The 26,008-nt window shown below is 42.4% G+C and overlaps 1 protein-coding gene across 1 annotated transcript in view; it reads right to left on the bottom strand.

The window, feature by feature from the left end:
• The window catches only part of LOC116988961 (complement factor B-like), a 44,263-nt gene extending 21,552 nt beyond the window's left edge, over window positions 1-22,711 (bottom strand). Inside the window, exons 1-7 of the mRNA XM_033046025.1 lie at window positions 22,547-22,711; window positions 17,265-17,471; window positions 15,990-16,175; window positions 13,148-13,318; window positions 10,140-10,214; window positions 7,311-7,435; window positions 5,259-5,391 (exon numbers count right to left, since the gene is read on the bottom strand). Of these exons, the coding sequence (XP_032901916.1) occupies window positions 5,259-5,391; window positions 7,311-7,435; window positions 10,140-10,214; window positions 13,148-13,318; window positions 15,990-16,175; window positions 17,265-17,471; window positions 22,547-22,691 (1,042 nt within the window). The 5' untranslated portion in view covers window positions 22,692-22,711. The remainder of the gene's footprint in view (window positions 1-5,258; window positions 5,392-7,310; window positions 7,436-10,139; window positions 10,215-13,147; window positions 13,319-15,989; window positions 16,176-17,264; window positions 17,472-22,546) is intronic.
• Window positions 22,712-26,008: the final 3,297 nt, after the last annotated feature.

The raw sequence follows: 26,008 nt of genomic DNA, 5'->3' as shown, positions 1-26,008 counted from the left end.
GGTGGTCACTCCAAGACCACGGGAGACAGAAAACTGGGTCACAGTTAGGAAGGGCAATGGGCAGAGGCAGGGACTGGTGAGTACCCCGGTGGCTGTTCACCTTGAAAATAAGTACTCGTGTTTGAGTAAGGGTGGGGGAGACAGCCTACCTGGGGGCAGCGACAGCGGCCGGGCCTCTTGCACAAAGACCGGTCCTGTTGCTCAGAAGGGTAAGGAAAAGAAGAGGATGGCAATTGTAATAGGGGACTCTATAGTCAGGGGGTCGGATAGGCGATTCTGTGGACGCTGACAGGAGTCCCGGATGGTAGTTTGCCTCCCTGGTGCCAGGGTCAGGGATGTGTCTGAACGTGTCCAAGAAATCCTGAAATGGGAGGGAGAGGAGCCTGAGGTTGTGGTGCATATAGGTACCAACGACATAGGTAAAAAAAGAGAAGAGGTCCTGAAAGAAGAATTTAGGGAGTTAGGTAGAGAGTTAAGGCGAAGGACTGGAAAGGTAACAATCTCAGGATTACTGCCTGTGCCACGCGACAGTGAGAGTAGGAATGGAGCGAGGTGGAGGATAAATGCGTGGATGAGAGACTGGTGCAGTGGGTATGGATTCAAGTTTCTGGATCATTGGGACCTCTTTTGGGGAAGGTGCGACCTGTACAGAAAGGACGGGTTGCACTTGAACTCAAGGGGGACCAATATCCTGGCGGGGAGATTTGCAAAGGCTACTGGGGAGACTTTAAACTAGTATGGTTGGGGGGAGGGACTCAAATTGGGAAAGCTAGCAGTCAGTGTGTGAAGCAGGGGGCAGAGAATGGTAGCACTCTGACCCAAAATGTAGGGGAGAGAGAAGAAAAAGAAAATAATCAGAGAATAAGAGAGGGTGGGTTTCTTAAATGTGTATATTTTAATGCTAGGAGCATTGTAAGAAAAGTGGATGAACTTAGAGCCTGGATTGACACCTGGAAGTATGATGTTGTGGCGATCAGTGAAACATGGTTGTAGGAGGGCTGTGATTGGAAACTAAATATTCCAGGATTTCATTGCTTCAGGTGTGATAGAATTGGAGGGGCAAGAGGTGGAGGTGTTGCATTGCTTATCAGGGAAGATATTACAGCAGTGCTTTGGCAGGATAGATTAGAGGGCTCGTCTAGGGAGGCTATTTGGGTGGAACTGAGAAATGGGAAAGGGGTAGCAACACTTATAGGGGTGTATTATAGACCGCCAAATGGGGAGCGAGAATTGGAAGAGCAAATATGTAAGGAGATTGCAGATATTAGTAGTAAGCACAAGGTAGTGATTGTGGGAGATTTCAATTTTCCACACATAGACTGGGAAACACATTCTGTAAATGGGCTGGATGGGTTGGAGTTTGTAAAATGTGTGCAGGATAGTTTTTTGCAACAATACATAGAAGTACCTACTAGAGAAGGGGCGGTACTGGACCTCCTGTTAGGAAATGAGATGGGTCAGGTGGCAGAGGTATGCGTTGGGGAACAGTTCGGGTCCAGTGATCACAATACCATTAGTTTCAATATAATTATGGAGAGGGACAAAACTGGACCTAGGGTTGAGATTTTTGATTGGAGAAAGGCTAACTTTGAGGAGATGCGAAAGGATTTAAAAGGAGTAAATTGGGACAGTTTGTTTTATGGGAAAGATGTGGAAGAGAAATGGAGTACATTTAAAGGTGAAATTTTAAGAGTACAGAATCTTTATGTCCCTGTTCGGTTGAAAGGAAATCGTAAAAATTGTAAAGAGCCATGGTTTTCAAGGGAAATTGGACACTTGGTTCGGAAAAAGATGGAGATCTACAATAGTTATAGGCAGCATGGAGTAAATGAGGTGCTTGAGGAGTATAAAGAATGTAAAAAGAATCTTAAGAAAGAAATTAGAAAAGCTAAAAGAAGATATGAGGGTGCTTTGGCAAGTAAGGTAAAAGTAAATCCGAAGGGTTTCTACCGCTAAATTAATAGCAAAAGGATAACGAGGGATAAAATTGGTCCATTAGAGAGTCAGAGTGGCCAACTATCTGCAGAGCCAAAAGAGATGGGGGAGATATTGAACAGTTTCTTTTCTTCGGTATTCACCAAGGAGAAGGATATTGAATTATGTGAGGTAAGGGAAACAAGTAGAGTAGCTATGGAAACTATGAGGATCAAAGAAGAGGAAGTACTGACACTTTTGAGAAATATAAAAGTGGATAAGTCTCCAGGTCCAGACAGGATATTCCCTAGGACATTGAGGGAAGTTAGTGTAGAAATAGCAGGGGCTATGGCAGAAATATTTCAAATGTCATTAGAAACGGGAATAGTGCCGGAGGATTGGCGTACTGCGCATGTTGTTCCATTGTTTAAAAAGGGGTCTAAGAGTAAACCTAGCAATTATAGACCTGTTAGTTTGACGTCAGTGGTGGGCAAATTAATGGAAAGAATACTTAGAGATAATATATATAAGCATCTGGATAAACAGGGTCTGATTAGGAACAGTCAACATGGATTTGTGCCTGGAAGGTCATGTTTAACTAATCTTCTTGTATTTTTTGAAGATGTTACTCGGGAAATTGATGAGGGTAAAGCAGTGGATGTTGTGTATATGGACTTCAGTAAGGCCTTTGACAAGGTTCCTCATGGAAGGTTGGTTAAGAAGGTTCAATGGTTGGGTATTAATGGTGGAGTAGCAAGATGGATTCAACAGTGGCTGAATGGGAGATGCCAGAGAGTAATGGTGGATGGTTGTTTGTCAGGTTGGAGGCCAGTGACGAGTGGGGTGCCACAGGGATCTGTGTTGGGTCCACTGTTGTTTGTCATGTACATCAATGATCTGGACGATGGCGTGGTAAATTGGATTAGTAAGTATGCAGATGATACTAAGATAGGTGGGGTTGCGGGTAATGAAGTAGAGTTTCAAAGTCTACAGAGAGATTTATGCCAGTTGGAAGAATGGGCTGAAAGATGGCAGATGGAGTTTAATGCTGATAAGTGTGAGGTGCTACATCTTGGCAGGACAAATCAAAATAGGACGTACATGGCAAATGGTAGGGAATTGAAGAATGTAGGTGAACAGAGGGATCTGGGAATAACTGTGCACAGTTCCCTGAAAGTGGAATCTCATGTAGATAGGGTGGTAAAGAAAGCTTTTGGTGTGCTGGCCTTTATAAATCAGAGCATTGAGTATAGAAGTTGGGATGTAATGTTAAAATTGTACAAGGCATTGGTGAGGCCAATTCTGGAGTATGGTGTACAATTTTGGTCGCCTTATTATAGGAAGGATGTCAACAAAATAGAGAGAGTACAGAGGAGATTTACTAGAATGTTGCCTGGGTTTCAGCAACTAAGTTACAGAGAAAGGTTGAACAAGTTAGAGCTTTATTCTTTGGAGCGCAGAAGGTTAAGGGGAGACTTGATAGAGGTTTTTAAAATGATGAGAGGGATAGACAGAGTTGACGTGGAAAAGCTTTTCCCACTGAGAGTAGGGAAGATTCAAACAAGGGGACATGACTTGAGAATTAAGGGACTGAAGTTTAGGGGTAACATGAGGGGGAACTTCTTTACTCAGAGAGTGGTAGCTGTGTGGAATGAGCTTCCAGTGAAGGTGGTGGAGGCAGGTTCGTTTTTATCATTTAAAAATAAATTGGATAGTTATATGGATGGGAAAGGAATGGAGGGTTATGGTCTGAGCGCAGGTATATGGGACTAGGGGAGATTATGTGTTCGGCACGGACTAGAAGGGTCGAGATGGCCTGTTTTCGTGCTGTAATTGTTATATGGTTATATGGTTATATGGTAAATAGCTGGGGTCCCAGCACTGAGCCTAGCGGTACCCCACTAGTCACTGCCTGCCATTGTGAAAAGGAACCGTTTACTCCTACTCTTTGCTTCCTGTTTGCCAGCCAGTTCTCTATCCACTTCAATACTGAACCCCCAATGCCGTGTGCTTTAAGTTTGTATACTAATCTCTTATGTGGGACCTTGTCGAAAGCCTTCTGGAAGTCCAGATACACCACATCCACTGGTTCTCCCCTATCCACGCTACTAGTTACATCCTCGAAAAATTCTATAAGATTCGTCAGACATGATTTACCTTTTGTAAATCCATGCTGACTTTGTCCAATGATTTCACCACTTTCCAAATGTGCTGCTATCCCATCTTTAATAACTGACTAGCAGTTTCCCCACTACCGATGTTAGACTAACTGGTCTGTAATTCCCCGTTTTCTCTCTCCCTCCCTCCCTTCTTAAAAAGTGGGGTTACGTTTGCTACCCGCCAATCCTCAGGAACTACTCCAGAATCTAAAGAGTTTTGAAAGATTATTACTAATGCATCCACTATTTCTGGAGCTACTTCCTTAAGTACTCTGGGATGCAGCCTATCTGGCCCTGGGGATTTATCGGCCTTTAATCCATTCAATTTACCCAACACCACTTCCCGGCTAACCTGGATTTCACTCAATTCCTCCAACTCCTTTGACCCGCGGTCCCCTGCTATTTCCGGCAGATTATTTATGTCTTCCTTAGTGAAGACGGAACCAAAGTAGTTATTCAATTGGTCCGCCATATCCTTGTTCCCCATGATCAACTCGCCTGTTTCTGACTGCAAGGGACCTACATTTGTTTTAACTAATCTCTTTCTTTTCACATATCTATAAAAAACTTTTGCAGTCAGTTTTTATGTTCCCTGCCAGTTTTCTTTCATAATCTATTTTTCCTTTCCTAATTAAGCCCTTTGTCCTCCTCTGCTGGTCTCTGAATTTCTCCCAGTCCTCCGGTATGCTGCTTTTTCTGGCTAATTTGTACGCATCATCCTTCGCTTTGATACTATCCCTGATTTCCCTTGTTATCCACGGATGCACTACCTTCCCTGATTTATTCTTTTGCCAAACTGGGATGAACAATTTTTGTAGTTCATCCATGCAGTCTTTAAATGTCTTCCATTGCATATCCACCGTCAACCCTTTTAGAATTAATTGCCAGTCCATCTTGGCCAATTCACGTCTCATACCCTCAAAGTTACCTTTCTTTAAGTTCAGAACCATTGTTTCTGAATTAACACTCACTGAGCTTTTTTTTCTCTCTCGTTTATTATATTGTTTACAGCCTGTTGTGCTGCTGCAAGTAAGAATGTCATTGTTCTATCTGGGACATATGACAATAAAACACTCTTGACGTTCTTGAACGTATCTTCACCCTTCAGTCACCGCCTGATCAGCTACACATTCCCAGGATCTCCTGAATTTTTGTCGCAGCCACAACAAAAACGGTCCAACTTACCTCCATATTTAAGACCTTTAATCTTTTCTATCACCCTCGCATGAGTAAGATCGTCCTTGATGTGTGTGATTGTTATGGCATCAGATCCAAATGCAATAACTTCAAACCGGACCACATCATTCAAATCTGACAACTAGAAGAACATGGAAAAGAGAATCTTTCAAACCACATGGTCCATTTTTCGTATTTCATGTCCCTTCTTCCTGATAACATAGGAAACAACATTCTCTGCTGACTCTCAGAGAAATTCCATCAATCCCATTCCAACCCCCCCCCCCCCCCCCCGCCCCACTTATTATTAACCTGTATTCTATTCTCTCTCACATGCTGATCAAATTCTCCCTGAATTGATCCACCACCATCCTACACTAAACGTAATTGCTAGTAACCACTTTCTTGCAACTCCACACAGGCAGCACCAGAGGTCAATTGAATCTGGGTCTCTGGCGATGTGAGGCAGTAACTCTACCATCGGCACTTCTGTGCTGTCCCAAAGTTGACACATTGGGAATCAGAATCAAACCCAGGTATCCGGAGTTGTATGTTTAACCTTTTCCAATTACAATTTGCATTTACTTTGATTCCAGTTTTGTAAAAGTGTTTAAATTATAGAACACGTCTCACATATTACAATATGGCAATTTTGCAGGCAATTTATAATGACTGTTTCGCATATAACAAGAGCCCAACATCCCAGATTGGGATTCCAATGTTGAACTCTAAGTGGCGTTCCCTGTTCTTCTTCAAACGAGACCTCTGACAAACCTTTTATCTGATCACACAGCATTTACCACAATGCCCTGACATCTCAGACTAGGTTAAGCATTGACGTCCATGGTACGGCTTCAAGTCGCCATTCCCTGAGCTGCAGGCTGAGCCAGAACAACAGGAGCAGTGCAGTGTATGGTCAATGTCATGAATAAAAGTTGGAAGAGAATAGAAAGGCAAAACAACCAGTCTCTTAGCATCAGATAAATCCAAACACAAGAGAGCTGGGCAGAGCACCGTCCTGAGGACAGTCACCACTGCTGAAAGATTATTGCAAAGTTTATTAGGAGGTGCACTTATAGTAGGAGGCACAGAATTATATGAAGTAGGGTTCTTCTACTTTTAAAAAGAACTAAGTGCAAAAACTTAGCAGCATAGTAGCGCAGTGGTCGAGTTGCTGCCTTTACGGCGCCAGAGACCCTGGTTTTATCCTGACTGTCGGTGCTGTCTGTGCGAAGTTTGTACGATCTCCCCGTGACCTGCGTGGGTTTTCTCCGGGTGCTCCGGTTTCCTTCCACACTCCAAAGACGTACAGGTTTGTAAGTTAATTGGCTTTGGTAAAATTGTCCCTAGTGTGTAGGATAGTGTTAGTGTGCGGGGATCGCTGGTTGGTGTGGACTTTTGGCGTGGACTGAGAAGGACCTGTTTTCCACTGTCTCTCTAAACTAAATGAAACCTCAGCTGTAACCTCTATGCTGTGATGGTGGTAAGGGACTAGACCTCAGTTACCTACCAGAATCACCTGATACTGACTATCAGGGCATGTAGCCCAGGCTGACCCTGGGGGATATTTTCCTCAGATAGTATTAATCCAGGTGGAAACAATCTGATCCCTGGTTCGATTCTAACCTGTGACTCATCCTCAGCTCTTCCTACATTAGCAACGCTCTGTGTCTGGAACTCTACATCAGTAGAAATAATATGTGCTTGCATTGCATAACATTGACAGAAAAGGGTTAAATGGGCTAGTCAGCTCTGATTCAGGTATCAAAACTAGATGCTCATGAGTTCCTATCACAAATGACATTTTCCATTGTTTATTATATAAACCCCTCAATTAAATGCAAACTGCAAATGCAGCGCTAGCTCTATCAAAATCAAATGTTGAAATGTATTTTAAATAGCAAGATGACTCACCAAAAGGAACAATGCAAAGGCCAGGCCATTGTAACAGTACGTAAGACAGTTTTCATTTTATTCCAGTCTGTATTCATTCCTCCCTCGTCCTGCTCAGCTTAGTCCTGAGCCCCTGAGATTTTTAGAGCACTAATCAATCACACTTACCCTATTGATGAAAGTCGTAACAAAGTCAAAAGTCTTGATGAAGTTTTCATTCCCAAGACTTGCTGAAATATCGACGACAAAGAAGAAATCGACCCTTTTCTTGTCATTAGATCCAAGAGTAAGGTCTGCAGAAATAAAAACACAACTATTCATAGATACATAGAAATAGATACATAGAAAATAGGTGCAGGAGTAGGCCATTCGGCCCTTCGAGCCTGCACCGCCATTCAATATGATCATGGCTGATCATCCAACTCAGTATCCTGTACCTGCCTTCTCTCCATACCCCCTGATCCCTTTAGCCACAAGGGCCACATCTAACTCCCTCTTAAATATATAAATTCAGATGTACTGTGGTACAATCTGGGCACACTGGCCTTGTACCGGAAACATTTATCGGGCAGGGAATGTTATATGAGATTCCAGACTCTATATTAAGGTCAATATTGAGGACAGTTCCTAACAATTACACAAGATTCATTTCTGTTCAGAACTTCTTAGCAAAATAAACAGTCCACATCGATACTTAAAACGACCTAAACAACAATCAGGCATGTACTGGTAAATTATAAATGCCATCAATGCCACTGATATGCTGGGCAATGACTACTTCCAACAGGTGCCCTTGAGATTCAATGGCATTGCTATTCCTGCATCCCCCACCATTCCAATCCTGGGAGTCATCTTGAAGAGAAATATGGATCATGGATCCATGGATTAGCTATGTACAGCAACAGGACACATCTGAAGCCAGGTATCCTATGGTGAGTGACTCACCTCCCATCACCACAAGGCCTTACTATAATCAGCAAGGCACAAGTCAAGATCATGATGGAATATCCTTCACTATCCTGGACGACAGCTGCTCCAACAGCGTGCAACAATTCCATGCTGTCCAGGACAAAATAACCCATTTGCCTGGTACCCCATCCACCACACTAAAACATTAATTTCCTCCAGCATTGGTCCAGAGTGGATGAAATATATACCATCTGCAAACTGGGCTCCAATTACCAGCCTAGACTGCACCAACAGCTCCTCTCAAACGCAACCTCCACTGTGAAGAAGGACAAGAGCTTTAAATGGTTGAGACCATCATCTACAGGATCCCATCCAATGCAAATGCTCCAGGGTGAGCTAACCAAATGGATACAAAATTGACTGAAGTGTAGGAGACAAGGTGATGGTGGAGAGTTGTTTTTCATTCTAGAGGCCTGTACCAAGTACAAGAATGGGTACTGGGCCCACTGTTGTCTGTTATTTATATTATCAATTTTGTGAGTGTAGATGGCACGGTTAGTAAGACGCTAAAATGGGTGGTATAGTGGACAGTGAAGAAGGTCATCTATGATTACAAAGGGTTCTTGATCAATTAGGAGGTTGGGCCGAGGAATGGCAGATAGTGTTTAACTTTGATAATATGTGTGGCGTTTTGGTAAGATAACCCCAGGGCCGGAGTGCAGTGGGATGAGAGACCTGAAGGTGCAGGTACATTGATTCATGAAAGTGGTGACGTGGGAGGACAGGGTGATGAAGAAGGCACCTGGCAGTTTTGCCTTCATCGTATAGGTGCCGAGCACAGGAATTGTAACATCATTTTACAGTCGCGCAAGATGTTGGTCAAAACACATTTGGAGTAGTGTGCACAGTTCTGGCCACCCTGCTCTAGGAAGGACGTCATTAAATTGGGGTTCCACTGTTTGCATCCTTGCATCCCTCTTGTTAGGACATCCTGCTCAGCCAACAATGGGCCATTATGGACTCCTCCCTTCCTGACGTCATCTGTTGCTGGCCCTGATTTGTTCTGGCCTTTTCTCGCCTACAGTTCCCCTTTCTCCCCCATTTTCAGTCCTTCAGTCTGAAGAAGGGTTCAGACCCCAAACGTCACCTATTTCTTTTCTCCAGAGATGCTGCCTGACCCGCTGAGATTTTTGTGTCTATTCCCTACTCAATAGATTGTGCCTTTTTTCCCTGCAGGGTAAAAGACTTAGTATAAAATCATGGCGTACATAGATAAGGTGAACAGCCACAGTCTTTTCCCAGGGCAGAGGAGTCTAAAACTAGAGTGCATAGATTTAAGTTGAGAGGGCAACAATTTAAAAGGGATGCGTGGGCCAAGGTCTCTACATGAAACATGTTGCCAGGTGATGTTGTAGAGGAAGGTACAATTACGATATTTTCAAAATACTTGGATGGGTACATGGATTGGGAAGGTTTGGAAGGATAAGGGTCGGGCATATGCAAATGAGACTAGCGCGATTAAGTAACTTGGTCAAGATGCTCAAGTTGGGCTCAAGGGCCTGATTCCGTGCTATATAGCTGTGACTCTAGGTATACAAATATAGTCAGAATACTCCGCTCCAAGTATCCCATAGATTTCCATTTGAGCAATTATTTGAACATGGGATTCCCTGCAACCAACCACTACTTTGTGATTGGTTTTGGTTTCAAAATCAACTTGCTATTTGTAAGGAACATGCGTAAAGTTTGTGATCAAGTCAAACACTCCAGGTCTCACGATCCCACATTAAAAAAAAGCCAACATATGAAAACTAGACAACTTCAATCGGATTTCTGCCCCTAATTTTCATACAACCCCCCCTGAGGAAGAGAGCCAAATCTGGAATAAATTTAAACAGCAGTTAGTTTTGAATTGCAGAAAGTATCAATTAGAGCAATTCAATCTGGAGAATCCCGAGCCGTGACCTAGAGGGGGAGATGAGGTCTCCAGCTAACCATCTAACCATGATCCTAATTTGTCCATGTGTAGCAACACACTAGTTCAGCTTGCAATAGCAGTAATGAATGTCAGAAATGTATCAGTCTTACCATTAGTGCGTACTGTTGACTCCAAGATGTCCAGTTCTCTTGCCAGGTCCTTCACGTTATCAAAAGCATATCTGTCTGTTCATCAATGGAACGCAGTATTCAGTATTCAGTATGCAGTATGCAGAATAGTATGCAGTATTCAGTATTCAGTATGCAGTATGCAGAATAGTATGCAGTATTCAGTTTATTTATTCATGTGTGTATATATTTATATTATGGTATATGGACACACTTATCTGTTTTGTAGTAAATGCCTACTATGTTCTGTGTACTGAAGCAAAGCAAGAATTTCATTGTCCTTTACAGGGACACATGACAATAAACTCACTTGAACTTGAACTTGAACTAGTAGGCAGGTAGACAGAAGGGATTGCTTTGCTATTACTTGTACAGCTAGTTCTGCTATTATGCGTGTTTCCATGACTCAAATTAGTTATAAAGTGATTGATGGATCATGCAACACTACTCATTGGTTATAGCGCAACTGTGATCAGGAAATCTATTTAAGTAAGTGTTTTAAAGACACCAATAGCCTTATGTTACAACATGCCTTTATATAACATGAGGTTTCTCAGGCAGGTAACCATTGCAGTAACTTAACAGTATTCCCTTATCGTGTAGCTATCCACTGTAAATGGCTCGATTGTAATCATGTATTGTCTTTCTGCTGACTGGTTAGCACACAACACAAGCTTTTCACTGTACCTCGTACACGTGACAATAAACTCGAATAAAATGATAAACTAAACTAATAACGTGAGGTTTATAAGTTAATTGTAGGGGCTGGATGTGAAAGTGGAATAACATTGAGCTAGTGTAATGGCTAGTATGGACACGGTGGGCTGAAGGGCCTGTTCCCCTCTATCTTTAAACCTGAACCTCTAAACCTAAAACTAAAACTGACATTTAAAGGGCAGCACGGTGGCGCAGTGGCAGAGTTCCTGCCTTACAGCGCTTACAGTGCCAGAGACCCGGGTTCGATCCCGACTACGGGTGCTCTCTGTACGGAGTCTATGCGTTTTCCCCATGTCCGCGTGGGTTTTCTCCGAGATCTTCAGTTTCCTCCCACACTCCAAAGACATACCGGTTTGTAGGTTAATTGGCTTGGTGTATGTTTAAATTGTCCCTAGTGTCTAGGATAGTGTTAATGGGGTCGCTGGTCGGTGTGGACTCGGTCTGTGTCCGCTCTGTGTCTAAACTAAACTAAAAAATACCTCTAATATAACATGTTGCATGCCTTGGCTTCATATCAATTCCTGTTACATCGCACGGCAAGAACAACTCCATTGCACAGGAAAGTATTTGCACGCATAATCATAGCTGCCAAGTATGTGGCCTCCTCAAGAGTAAGCTGCAAGGACACATATGGGTGTTCAGTGCATTTCTGAAGAGACCAACTTTCAGATGAAGATGACACTTCTGAATCAGCCCCACCTGCCCTATCCACAGGACAACAAAAAGACCGTACAGCACGATCTGCACGAAGAGCTGGACATTTCTGATGTCTTGTCTAATTATTGACCTTCATCCAACGTCCACATGAATAAAATTAGATGATCTGCATTTTCTATTCTATTGCTGCTGTACAGCCTAACTGCGACATTTCTTGCATTCTGACTATAATTCAGAATTGAGTCATCGGCTGTGAAGTGTTGCTGTGAATGAATGAATTAATTAATACATTTTATCAGCCAAGTATGTATACATACAAGGAATTTGTTTTGGAGCTTTGCTCACAAGTAACAAAACGATATACAGTAGACAATTAAAAATAAAACATTATAATTTAAATGTTATATAGTTGTGAGATTATGAAAGCCTCAACATAAATGACAACCTTTCCTTTAAACAAATCAGAAGCAAAATGAAAATCTGCTGATTACGCAACATTATGACACCCAATGTTGAATATATAATAGGCAATAGACAACAGGTGCAAGAGTTGGCCATTCGGCCCTTCGAGCCAGCACCGCCATTCAAAGTGATCATGGCTGATCATCCCCAATCAGTACCCCGTTCCTGCCTTCTCCCCATATCCCCTGACTCCGCTATCTTTAAGTCCTATCTAGCTCCCTCTTGAAAGCATCCAGAGAACCGGCCTCCACCGCCCTGGCAGAGGCAGAGAATTCCACAGACTCACTACTCTCTGTGAGAAAAAGTGTTTCCTCGTCTCCGTTCTAAATAGCTTATCCCTTATTCTTAAACTGTGGCCCCCTGGTTCTGGATTCCCCCAATATCGGGAACATGTTTCCTGCCTCTAGCTTGTCCAAACCCTTAATAATCTTATATGTTTCAATAAATCCCTTCTCATCCTTCTAAACTCCAGAGTATACAAGCCCAACCGCACCATTCTCTCAGCATATGACAGTCCCGCCATCCCGGGAATTAACCTTGTAAATCTCTGCTGCACTCCCTCAGTAGCAAGAATGTCATTCCTCAAATTAGGGGACCAAAACTGCACACAATACTCCAGGTGTGGTCTCACTAATAGATATACAACCAAGGTATAAATTGGTCTGTAATCAAATGTAAACACTATGCAAGTTTAACAATAAAGAGCCACACTATAAACGTTTCTGCACTCTATGATCCCATGCTGCCTGAATTTCTCCGACATTTTCTGTTCTCATTCCCGAATTCCACCATCTGCTTTTTTTGCTTCTGAGCTAATGAGCTTGTGGATTGTTGAGTTGATTTCACTTAATAAATTCCTTCCAATTGAGAGTAAAGGATAGCCTAACTGGCCATGCTCTCATTTCGTTCCTACCATCGGGAAGAAGTTGCATGAGCCTGCAAACTGTGACCACCAGGTTCAAGAATAGCTTCTTCCCTGCGACTGATGTGGTTCCCACATCACAACTTCAAAGAACTTCCACTGACTGTAAAGAGATGTGGGGATACCACATCTTTTTTTAAAGGTCCACCTCCTAAGTTCCACGTTGCGACAACATGGGAGCACTGCTTGTCCGAAGATACTTAAAGGAATTGGGGAGAGAAAAAATATTTACTTTCACATCGTGGTTCCACTCCAGTCCACTGGCCAGATTGCAAGCATTGGCGTTTTGATGAACCTCGTAAAATGTTTGTCTGACAGTTGTATTGCACAATCGATAAGATGTTAAACCTATTGCCCATTCTTTTTGAACCAAAAGGAATTCCAGGGTTGGGACATAATGTGCCTAAAGAGAGAAAGTAGACCATTAGAAACCTTCTAATCAAGACTAGTTCAGCAGGTTGAGATTATCCTGCCAGGACTATCAAGACACACGTTGATGGTGGCTGTACCATCAACCCTTTGATTTTTAGATGAAATTTGAGTCTAGATCAGACATGAAACTGTGGCCTAAATCACCTCTACTGCTTGCCAAGCCCTTGCATGCCCCAAATACCATACTTGATATTTTAAAAATGACCCCGTCCCAAAACATCACCTACCCATGTTCTCTGGAGATGCTGCCTGACCCGCTGAGTTACTCCAGCACTTTGTGTTTTTTTTTTAACCATACACTGATAATCAATTTCTGGAACAGATCTCAACATTGTTATTCTCAGGTACACAAAAAAGCTGGAGAAACTCAGCGGGTGCAACAGCATCTATGGAGCGAAGGAAATAGACAACGTTTCGGGCCGAAACCCTTCTTCAGTGTTCTCACTGCTTCTCATATTCTCAGTGCTGATGTAAGTTTGTGCCAAATTAATGATAATTCGTTTTCCATTATGGAACTCCATCTATTAGAAAAATGACTAAAAATTCCCTAAAGGGCCTGTCCCACTTACGCAACCTTTTTGGCGGCTGCCGGCACCCGTGATAGGTCGCCGAACATTTTCAACATGTTTAAAATTCAGCGGCAGCCAGAAAGATGCTACGACTCTTTGGGTGACTAGGAGACTTCTCGCGACCATACAGGTGACCCCTGGCGACATGTAGCGGGTGTCGTGGGATGTCACCAGGGGACATGTCGCCAGGGGTTGCCTGTATGGTCGAGAGAGGTCTCCTAGTGCGCAGGATTGTTGGTCGGCACGGACTCGGTGGGCCGAACGGCTAATTTCCACGCTGTATCTCTAAACTAAACTGAACAAAAGTGACATATTTGCCAAACATGCCAAAAAAATAGTTCAAATGCTGGGTGTTGAGAATCTTACCCATATAAGCTTGAGGATCCTCCAATGGATCTTGTCTCCAGTTTAAGCAGGAAGTATCAGACCACATACGCCATTAAAATGTAATCTGTATTCTCTGCAGCCTTCATTAGATAACAATATATACTGTACCATCAAATAATATGTATGTGTTTTTTAAATTTGCGAATGATTCTTCAAATCAGGGTTATGTGTATATATATATATATTTTTTTTTAATTTAAAAAAAAAATATATTTTTATTAGAAGCAGACATGTTATGGTAAAATATAGTTACATATTATAGTAAAAACTTTTCATGTACATCAATCATGCATCATTAAAATGTTCAATTGTGGATTGATTCTGCTTCTAGTTTGTGTTTAAATAGATAGAGAGAGAAAAAAAAAGAATTACAAATGTCAAAAAAGAAAAAAAGGTGGAATGAATTACTAATAATACGTCATTGGAGATAGGTTCGTAGATTATAAAGTATAACTTTTCATCTAATCCTGAGTTCAAGCAGTTAGGTTTCCGTGCCGAACCAATCTATCCCTTCAAATAGTTAATGAAGGGTTATGTATATATTTTGAGCTTGCGTCAATTGTAATATGCAGCTAATACAAATGTTGGATGGGTACAACATATGCATAAAAATGCAAGATGAGATATCTACCATGGTTAGCGATTATGTTATTGGTTTGTACCATATTTGAAAGGGCTCTAATAATAATAATCCTAAAACTGATAAATCGTTGCACTTCCATTACTAATTAGCATCTGCCTTATTTCCTCACCTCATTACAGAAAATATATTGCATCTTTAGAGAGGGTGCAGAGGAGGCTTACCAGAATAGCGCTCGGATTAGAGGGTTTCAGCTACAGGGAAAGATTGGATAGACTTGGATTGTTTTCTCTCAAACGTTGGAGGTTGAGGGGAGACTTAATAGAAGTATTTAAAATTATGAGTGGCATAGATCGGATAGACAGCCAGAACCTTTTTTCCATGATGGCAATGTCAAACACTGGAAGGTATAGCTATAAGATGAGGAGGAAAGTTTAATGTAGATGTGCGGGGCAAGTTTTTTTTCCCTCAGCGAGTGGTGAGGGCCTGGAATGCACTGCCAAGGGTGGTGGCAAAGTCAGATATGATGGTGGTGTTTAAGAGGCTTTTGATGAGGCATGTGGAAGTGCAGGGAATAGAGGGATATGTCTCATGTACGGGCAGATGAGATCAGTTGAACTTGACATCATGTTATGGGCCGAAGGGCACATGATTGTGTCGTACTCTTCTGTGTTCTATGTTCTATGTTTTGTAATATGTTAAACAATGCTATTGGTATAATAACAAGAATAGATATGCTGTGTAATACCAAATAGGTTAACCTATATTATCATTGTCAAACCACATTCAGTTCTTTAAAATGCATGTGTTTATAACTAAATACATTTCTGCACTTAAAACAGATTCTAATGATTTAATGAAAGATATCCTGATAATTGTGTAGCACATAATCTAATTTGAATAGAAGGAGTCATATAATTAAGGGTGTTATGTATAATAAACTGGAGAGTTCTGGGATGTGACTCCTTGTGTATGTTGGGTTATGCAGCATAACTCTGACAAGAGATCACGTATTAAATCATTAGAAGCAAACCAAAATTATGAACTGTTATGCTAACCACCACGCAGTGTAAAAATTATATAATAATAATAATAATAATAAATACCTTCAGTGTAACATCTGGGCACTTTCCCAGTCCACTGACCATTTGGTAAACAGGTCCTTAAAGCCGGTCCCACTAGCTGGAACCCATCATAGCATTGAAAGGAGATGGATTCATTGAACCGGTAGACATCTCTATGAGGATTGAACGATCCAAACTCAAAATATTGAGGAGCAAGGCAAGTTAGTTCTGCAAAGTAATTGAGGAGAGAGTTACAATTGGTTACATCTGAAACCACATGATTCTAGTTTAGCTTAGTTTATTGTCACGTGTACCGAGGTGAAGTGAAACGCCTTTGTTGCGTGCTAACCAGTCAGCGGAAAGACAATACGTGATTCCAATCGAGCCATTCACAGTGATGACAGATACATGATAATGGGAATAATATGGATAATATTTAGTGCATGAGATGACACTCAGGCCATGTTTCGGAGTTCATATGGTCGGGGTTATGCACATGAGTTTATAGATTCAATCCATATAAAAAATGTGTTGTATTCTAGGCAATAATTAAAGGATGTAATGAAGCAAAGGAAAAAAAACTCTCTCTCTCTGGGCCAGTCATGAGCTGTGGTTGAATGAAATGAACATTGAATTGATTTGGAACATTTGAAGTTGAATGGAAATCTTATGTTTTTTCATAAATTTCAGGGTTATTTTCATAATTCAGGCCTAGATTACATTGTAACATGGCAAGGATGGTAAATAACAGAAGTACTGTTAGTGACACACACCATACTTGGTTAAAGAGCAATAAACGCTGGGGCAGCCTTTGGCTTGAGTGTTGGACTTCCCAGTGCATTTCAAGCTGAGCTGAGCTACCACATTCTTCAACTCAGTTTGAAGAAATTGTTCGATCTAACATTGAATTAAAACAACAAAACTGTGCTGTAAGTAAAACACTGGGATGTGGCAGATATAAAAGTTTAAAGAACTTTCCTGGGGATGGTGGAGCTGGTGATAACTATCAAATATTAGTTTGTAATCTGGCACCCCTGTGTCATTTGGAACCATTGACATCCATAGCGGGGCTGAAGGGCGGAAGTGAATCACTGAAAGCAGTTCAACGGAGAAATTCTCAGCAAATTATTCTGTCACCACTTTTGCCTTCATTCGTCTATTTCTTTCAACATAAACACTGATAATGATGAGATGGTGCTACCAATGCAGAGGGTTAAGATGTGCGAATGCATATGTTGACCTTCAACTCAGTTAAAAGTAACATCGAGCATGTTCCTTATCCCTGCAAGGGGATTAACAGTCTAGATAAAGACTAACCTTTGCAAGATGCTCTACGTGCAACTTCACGATATGTATTTCTCAGACGACTCCATTTCCCGTCCGAGCCACAGTATCTCCAGCTGACAGGGTGGGGCCGGAATCCCACGGGACAAATGTAAGTCATCACACTTCTTTCCACTCGATTCTCTGGCCACTTGATCCATCCTCCATCAATTACTTCATCATTGGGGCAGAGGTTACCTTCTATAATGTTCGGCATTAAAGCATTACAGATGAGTACATTTAATCTGCTTAATATGATTCTCCAATAAATGCTATCCTCTCTACAAGGTACGTTTATTCTTCTAATCAGTACATTTCCTTCGAAAGTATCAGCACCTTTCTCTCTGGAATATTTTCCATCTTTACACCCAGAGTGCTATCAAGGTATTTTAAATATAGAGAATCCAAAAGATGTTCTTACCTATTGACATCAAATAAGTACTTAACAACCCATGCTTTCCAGAAGAAATTGAGAATCATGGCATAAGGGACCCAGGGCTAATTTAATCCTCAACTTCCTGACTAAAAGATACCTAAATGAATTGCACAATCACCACTCTCTCAGAGGCTGACATTGGCCAGTACATTGAGGCTTTTCTACTTACAGATCCTTACAAAAGGGCTTTCTCTACTCAAGATCTGATATGCCAAGAAAGGCTAAAGAGGGATGGCACAGTGGCGCAGCGGTAGAGTTGCTGCCTTACAGCATCAGAGACCTGAGTTCGATCCTGACTATGGGTGATTGTCTGCACAGAGTTTGTATGTTCTCCCCGTGACCTGCGTGGTTTTCCCCCCCGAGTTCTTCGGTTGCCTCCCACACGCCAAAGATGTCCAGGTTTGCATGTTAATTGGCTTGGTATAAAATGTTAAATTGTCTCTAATGTGTGTAAGGTGGTGTTAATGTGCGGGGATCGCTGGTCAGCATGGACTCGGTGGGCCGAAGGGCCATTTCCACACTGTATCTCTAAACTAAACACCAAAGTAAAAGTATAAATATAAGCAGGAGGAAGCCAATCTAACCTCCTGCCTCACTCGCTCCTGCATGAAACGGGTGTCAGGGGTTATGGGGAGAGGGCAGGAGAATGGGGTTAGGAGGGAGAGATAGATCAGCCGTGATTGAATGGTAGAGTAGACTTGATGGGCCGAATGCCCTAATTCTGCTCCTATCACTTATGATCTTATGAAACCTATGTTTCTTTATCCCCAAAATATCAAAAAATCTATAAAGCTACACTCCACAACTACTGGCACATACTATTCCTGGGATTGGTATATCGTAACCACAGCCTCTGCTTTCCCCCATCCTTTCCTCAGTGAGAATCTCTCCTAGGTGGCTCTTCTACCTTTGCACTAGCTTTTTCCTGGTCCATTTACATGCTACGATCACTACCATCTCCTTACTTTGACTTTGACAGTATCCTCTTTGGTGAGTCCAGTTGTAAGTAACTCATGTACCATTCATGTATTCTGTCTCTTCAAAAAACCCTTGTTTTGTTCCTAATCGAGCCCACACTGCTCCTTCTGCCTTTTTAATCAGTTATATATTTCAATTTCAGTTCACCTTTTTACTTTTGGTCCACAAACAATTGCTGAACCATACTTATATTAATCAAACTATTTTTATTCCGTTTCATTGCTTTAATCACCCAAGGATCTCTAGGGGTAAATATCTTTCCTTCTCCCCTTGTTGGCTTGTCCAGTCTGAACCCCATCTTCTCTTTGATGTCTAATTTTATGTGTCAGTTTTTGTATCCACTCCACTTGCAACAGTATTCACTTTTCGGATCAGGAAAAGTAGTTTTCTTCTGAATGAGCATTTTTAATATTCGAATGCTTTTATTTTTTACCGTAGCTAATCCAACCCTAGATATCCTTAATTCTAGTTTAGTTTAGAGATACAGCGCGGAAACAGGCCCGTCAGCCCACAGGGTCCTCGCCGGCCAGCGATCCCCGCACATTAACACTATCCTACACCCACTAGGGACAATTTTTTACATTTACCAAGCCAATTAACCTACAAACCTGTACGTCTTTGGAGTGTGGGAGGAAATGGAAGATCTCGGATAGCTCTTCCACACAGGTCACAGGGAGAATGTACAAACTTCGTGCAGACAGCACCAGCAACGTTACCGCTGCGCCACCGTGACGCCTAAATCTAATCACACCTAATCTTGTGACCACTTTTTCCTTAAACACTTCCCGGTGAAACGTGTTCCATTTCTCTTGGGTCATACCTGAAAACCTCCTTCCTCTTCATTCCCTCAGAAGCTTAGAAACACATTCTCAGTTCATGGATTCTCTGTCACCTTTTCAGATTTCCTTTGGATACCTGAAGTTTGATTTTTTCCCACTAGTTTGACAATCCTTGTATTTTCTGGTATTGTCATACCTTTCTCCCACCCATCATTTGATGGATAAAAAGCATCAGTAATATCAACTTGAACCAAACAATTTTGAATTCTTACAGTGTTCCCATCCCATGGGCGGCATGGTGGCACAGTGGTGGAGTTGCTGCCTTCCAGCGCCAGAGCCCCGTATCCCGGGTTCGATCCCGAATACGGGTGCTGTCTGTACGGAGTTTGTATGTTCTCCTCGTTATGTGCATGGGTTTTTTTCCCAAGATCTTCGGTTTCCTCCCACACTCCAAAGATGTACAGGTTTGTAGGTTAATTGGCTTGGTATAAATGTAAATTGCCCTTAGTGTGTGCAGTGTGTGCAGGATAGTATTAATGTGCGAGAATTGCGGACTCAGTGGGCCGAAGGGCCTGTTTCCGCGATTTATCTCTAAACTAAAATTAATATCTTGGAGGCTTTCTCCTTTTTTTCCTTCTCTATCTTTCATGTGTATCTGATGGTCAGAGATACTCTCTCATATGGAGAACATTTTTGCTCTATGAGAAACTCATGCATCACTGTGCAACAGACTCACCAGTCTTAGTTAATATGTTCTATGATACAATGCATTCTAACCCCGTCCACAGATGCTGCCTAACCCGCTGAATTACTCCAGTACTTTGTTTATTGCTCAAGACTCTTGTGTCTACATTAATTTTGTTTCTTCGCCCCAGGGTAGCATTAGATTTTATGGCAATTAATCAAATAAGATGATGTGAGTTCTAGAGCTCAATAGGAAGAATCCTAGGCCTTGATGATAGGGCAGGACCTCCAAGATCAATTAGCATCGTAGATGTCCTGGCTCGCATTTCACAATGCTATTTCTGCAGGAGAGAAACTTTCATTACCGAGAGTCATACAGCGTGGAAACAGGCCATTTGGCACAAATTTCCCACACCAGCCAACATGCCCCCGCTACACTAGTCCCACCTGCCCGCATTTGGCCCATAACCCTCCAAACCTGTCAGATCCATGAACCTATCTGATACTTAAACGTTGGGATAGACCCTGCCTCATCTACTGTACCTCCTCTGGCAGCTCGTTCCACACACTCACCACCCTTTGCGCGAGGGTTACCGCTCAGATTCCTATTAAATCTTTCCCCTTCACCTTAAACATATGTGATTCACCCAAGTCAGGGGTGGGGGACCTTTTCATGTTGGAATGCCGCATTAAGTTAGCTGTAATCCTATAAGGCCGCATGCAAAAAAACTTCAATTAGACATACTTCAAAATGTACATTCTTTTGTAAAAATCTAACTACTATATATTAACTTCAAGAAAATGAAAAAAATTGTTGATTCTAAAGTTAACTAACCTATTAATGACTTTGTTGTGACTGCTTTTTGTGGGAAAGCATTTGAATATTTGGTTGCAACATGGAGGTACGCAGTTTCAGCTGACCTTATAGATGGGTATCCGTCATTTGTGACCTTAAGGGCGTCTTGATTTGGGTTAGGTAAGAGAATGTAGATTCGCAGCAATAAGTGGCTTGAAAAGCAAGAAAGCATTTTTTCGTGCATGTTACCGAAGACGTGGGCAATCTATTGCATTTTTCCATATTGCATTCGGATCTTTCTAAGCGTCAAATGAGGACTTTAAAATGTCATCTTCTGAGAGCTCAATCAATTCCATCTGTAGTTCTTTAGGAGCTTTGGAGACATCAACTAGGTGAGGTTGAAATGCTAAGTTGACATAAATATAAGCTACTTTATGTTGCTTCAGTAACATTATTTCTGGGTCTTACCGCTGCCTTCGCTTTGCTTTGCATCTTTTAATTTCTGCAATGCAACCTTTCGCGCCTCACTCTAATTTGAAATATTTGTGGTCCTTCGAGTGGCATAATGCTGATGAGCATTGAATTTCTTCAATGTTGATATTGCAGTATCACAAAACACCGTTATCAAACGTTGATAATACTGTAGACTGGACGGCCAGCAGACTCTCCCCGACATTTTCCCTCTCGTCAACCAGCCTCAGGCGGTGGTGGCGCCAGTCAGGCAGGGAGGTTAATGTACATTCTAGAGTCGCATTAGAACTAAATCATGAGCATAACAGGTGTTAAAATAGCCCTCATGACTTACTAATGCTTTAATTGTGGCCGTCAGTCGGGGAGAATCATTTTGTTGAATCTTCTATTACTCTTAATGGCCTAGAAGGCTGCACTTAATGGCCTAGAAGGCTGCATGCGGCCTTGAGGTCGCAGGTTCCCCACCCCTGACTTAAGTGAATAATCTTGCTGCCAAAGATTAGAGAACAGATCACAAGAACAGTGACTCAACCCAAGTGCCTTTTAAATAGTGTAGGAAGGAACTGCAGATGCTGGTTTACATCGAAGATAGGCACAAAATGCTGGAGTAACTCAGCGGGACAGGCAGCATCTCTGGGGAGAAGGAATGGGTGATGTTTCAGGTTGAGATCCTTCTTCAGACCAAGGATTCTCACATCCATCTCTGTAATGATCACTGTCATCAAAAAGACTCCAATCCGGAACAGTGTAACATTAACATCTTACTAAATGAATATTCCCTTATCTTAATTCCCGCTGACCAGCGATCACCCCATACACTAGCATTATCCTGCACACTAGAGGTAATTTACAATTTTGCCAAAGCCAATTAACCATCTCTGGAGAGGAATGGGTGACGTTTTGGTCGAGACCCTTCTTCAGTCTGAAGAACATGCTGCCTGTCCCACTGAGTTACTCCAGCATTTGGTGTGTACAGGATTGAACCCGGGTCACCAGTGCTGTAAGGGAGCAACTCCACCACTGTGCCGCCCCTAAATCTTACATTAGAGAAAATAATAATAATAATAATAATAATACTGCACCAATTAAAATAAACTTATGGCTCCATTTAAGCACCAAAGAAACACCATACCACATATCGCAGTCGGCCACAGCCCAATCATCAGAACCATTAACGTTATATCATGGCCACGCTGTCTGATCGTATGAAATGCCATGTTTAAATGTACAGCCATCAGCAGAGAGCAATGATTTAAAATCATTGGTTTCACTTCCATTGGTTAATCATTATAGTCTAGCGAGCTTTGAGGCATATTTTCTGATCTTGATGTTTATTTTTCTGTTTGGCAGCTAATCATTAATGATTCAGTATATGGAGCAGTGTGGACCATGAGAGTGTGCAAAACAAATGTACTTCGATCTGGTCCTTTCCAGTAATTTCTCTGCAACCGCTGGATACATTCCAAGCCCATAGCTGGAAATGATGCAGGGTGAAGCAATTTGACATTCTTCAGCATGTTGGCAGGTTAGCCGATTGTAATGACTTGAATAGTCTTCATGTTAAAACGGTAACATATTTTAAATTCACTTTTTGGTGTTACTTTATGTTATGCATTTCTCAGTGAATAGGGTAAGTTAGCAAGGTAAAATGGCAATCAAAGTGAGTTGGCGTTTCAGGTTGAAACCCTGCTTTTGGAAATCCATAGTTGGTTTGGCACCTGGCTCACCAGGTGATATTTTCCACATTTCCTTCACCTCTCTCGATCCCCGCTCCCATGCTCCCTTCCACTTTCCACATTTTGGTTCCCACACTCATTCCTACTCTCCCAGATCTCGGTTCTGTGGGAAATATGAGGTGCTGTTCCTCCAATTTGCGTTGGGCCTCACTCTGACAGTGGAGGGGGCCCAGGACAGAAAAGGCAGTATGCGAATGGCTCGGCGATTTTTTCGCTGAACACCTCCACTCAGTCCGCCTACCTAGACACACGTGATCTCCCGGTCTCACACTCAGTGGGTTCCCAGCTTCCACACTTCCTTCCTATGTCCCAAATCCTGGTCAGTCTGAAGGGAGCACGGGTACTGGGATCCCGGAGAGTGGAAAGTTGTAGGGAGAATGGGAACTGGGACAGAGGAAGGAAGTGTGGGAACTGGGATCCCACAGAGTGGAAGGGGGTGTGGAAACCAGGATCCGGGAGAGTAGGAATGAGTGTGGGCACCGGATGTGGAAAGCGGGAAGATGGGAGAGGGGAAGGAAGTATGGAAAATATCACCTAGTGAGCCAGACACCAAACTGCCAGGATTTCCAAATGCAGGGTCTCAAACTGAAATATGAACTTACATCTATCGCCCTCACAGATGCTGCTTGACCCTATGAGTATTTCTAAAGCTCTGTTTCGCATTGGGGATTCCCAAATCTCAATTAACCTACAAACCTGCACATCTTTGGAGTGTGGGAGGAAACCGGAGAACCCAGAGGAAACCCACACAGTCACAGGGAGAACATATAAATACTGAATTATCTGAGCTTTACAGTACTGATTAAACATTATGAGACTACTTTCATTTACATGACATTGCTGTGTCCCAAACATTATGGTGCCCTGAAATGGGGGGAATATGTACAAACACTGCTGCAATTTCTACATGGTGAAATCAAATGATGGTGGGGTGAGCTCCCCCTCCCCTCACCCCACTCACCATCAGCAACACCACAGTCACATCTGTGGAGTCTTTTAAGTTCCTGGGAACCATCATCTCCAAGGACCTTAAATGGGGGGGGGGGGGGGGGGGGGGGGGGGGGACCATCGACTCCACAGTCAAAAAGGCACTACAGAGGATGTACTTCCTGCGGCAGCTGAGGAAGCACAATCTTCCACAGGCAATGATGGTCCAATTCTACACGGCCATCGTAGAGTCTGTTCTCACCTTCTCCATCATGGTCTGGTTGGGCTCAGCCACCAAGCACGACATCCGGAGGCTGCAGTGAATCGTCCGATCAGCTGAGAAGGTTATTAGCTGCAACCTTCCCTCCATTGACGAACTGTACACTGCAAGGGCCAGGAAGCGAGCGGGTAAGATCATCTCTGACCCCTCTCACCCTGGACACAAACTCTTTGAATCACTTCCCTCTGGAAGGCGACTCCGGACTGTCAAATCTGCCACAGCCAGACATAAAAACACGAGTAGTAGCTCTACTCAATAACCAAAAGTCTGTAGCCTCCTTTTGCTCTGGTATCTTATTCAATTCACATGTTTAAACTATAATGTTTATTCTTAATGTTTAATGTTTTATGTGTCATTCCTAACTGTCACTGTATGTCATGTTGTCACTTGCAGGTGGAGCACCAAGGCAAATTCCTTGTATGTGAATACTTGCCAATAAACTTATTCATAAAACTCAATAAACTTTAAAATGTATTAAAATGGCCTTCATTAACATCTGACAATGTGCACTTTAACCACGTGTGATTTTTTCTATTGCAAATCTCAAATTGTGGAGTACAGAGGCAAATAAATAAATGATGGGTCTTTGTCCCAAACATTATGGAGGGCACTGTACATGGCCAGGCCATGCCGACCCCTGCAACTCCAACGAAGTTCAGCCGCCAGGACAAAGGGCCTTTATGGCACACTAACACTTAACACCAATGGACTGGAAAACAGAGAAAATAGGTGTAGGAGTAACGATTGGAGCCAGCACCGCCATTCAATATGATCATGGCTGATCATTCAAAATCAGTACCCCATTCCTGCTTTCTCCCCATATCTCTTGATTCCGTTAGCCCCTAGAACTAAATCTAACTCTCGATTGAAAAACTCCAATGAATTGGCTTCCATTGCCTTCTGTGGCAGACAATTCCACAGATTCACAACTCTCTGGGTGGAAAAGTTTTTCCTCATCTCAGTCCGAATAGGCCTACCCCTTATTCTTACAAGATGGCACCAGAAACTCTCGTATACTGTTTCAGTGTAATCCACTATCTTACACCCTTGTAGTTAAATATGATGCCTAATGTATAGTTAACTATGCAAAAAAAAATCTCACTGTATGTGTACGATAAAGTACCATTGACAATATGTATTGTGTGACACTGTGACAATAAAGTACCATCGAAGTGAGCAAACAATGATTATTTACTGAGGTAGCATGGGCTCACTGATGTGGGCCTGGGAAGGAAGCAGAGACAGAGTCCAATGGATAACTTATTGGTACAGAGAACTAATATTTACAAGAGATAGGTTGTGGACCAGGAGCAACACTGAACAGTGACGCTTGTCCTCGTATTCAGAAGTGACGGTCAAAGAGGGGAATCTGTGAAAGTGGATAAAGGACAAAAAGGACATGTGGAGTGTCGTGCCTTTGAATATATTTTTAACGTGTGCATGGGATTGAGGGGAATGGCCGGAGATCATCTACTCGGTGAAATCACGGTGCCAACCAGAATTGTGCTGCCGTTATCGTTTTGGGTAACCATAGCCCTTTCACACGGGTTGAGTTCAGATCTCCAGTTTGGTAACAGTCTGGCAGTCAGATTTACACAGGTTTTCCTTTCAGATGAAAAGCCGAAAGCATATTTAGTTTCCATTTGCAGAC

This window comes from Amblyraja radiata, chromosome 28 (assembly GCF_010909765.2).
Source record: "Amblyraja radiata isolate CabotCenter1 chromosome 28, sAmbRad1.1.pri, whole genome shotgun sequence".
Classification (NCBI taxonomy): Eukaryota; Metazoa; Chordata; class Chondrichthyes; order Rajiformes; family Rajidae; genus Amblyraja; species Amblyraja radiata.
The sequence above is the reverse complement of the archived record's forward strand: the minus strand, read 5'-3'. Positions and strand labels throughout refer to the sequence as shown.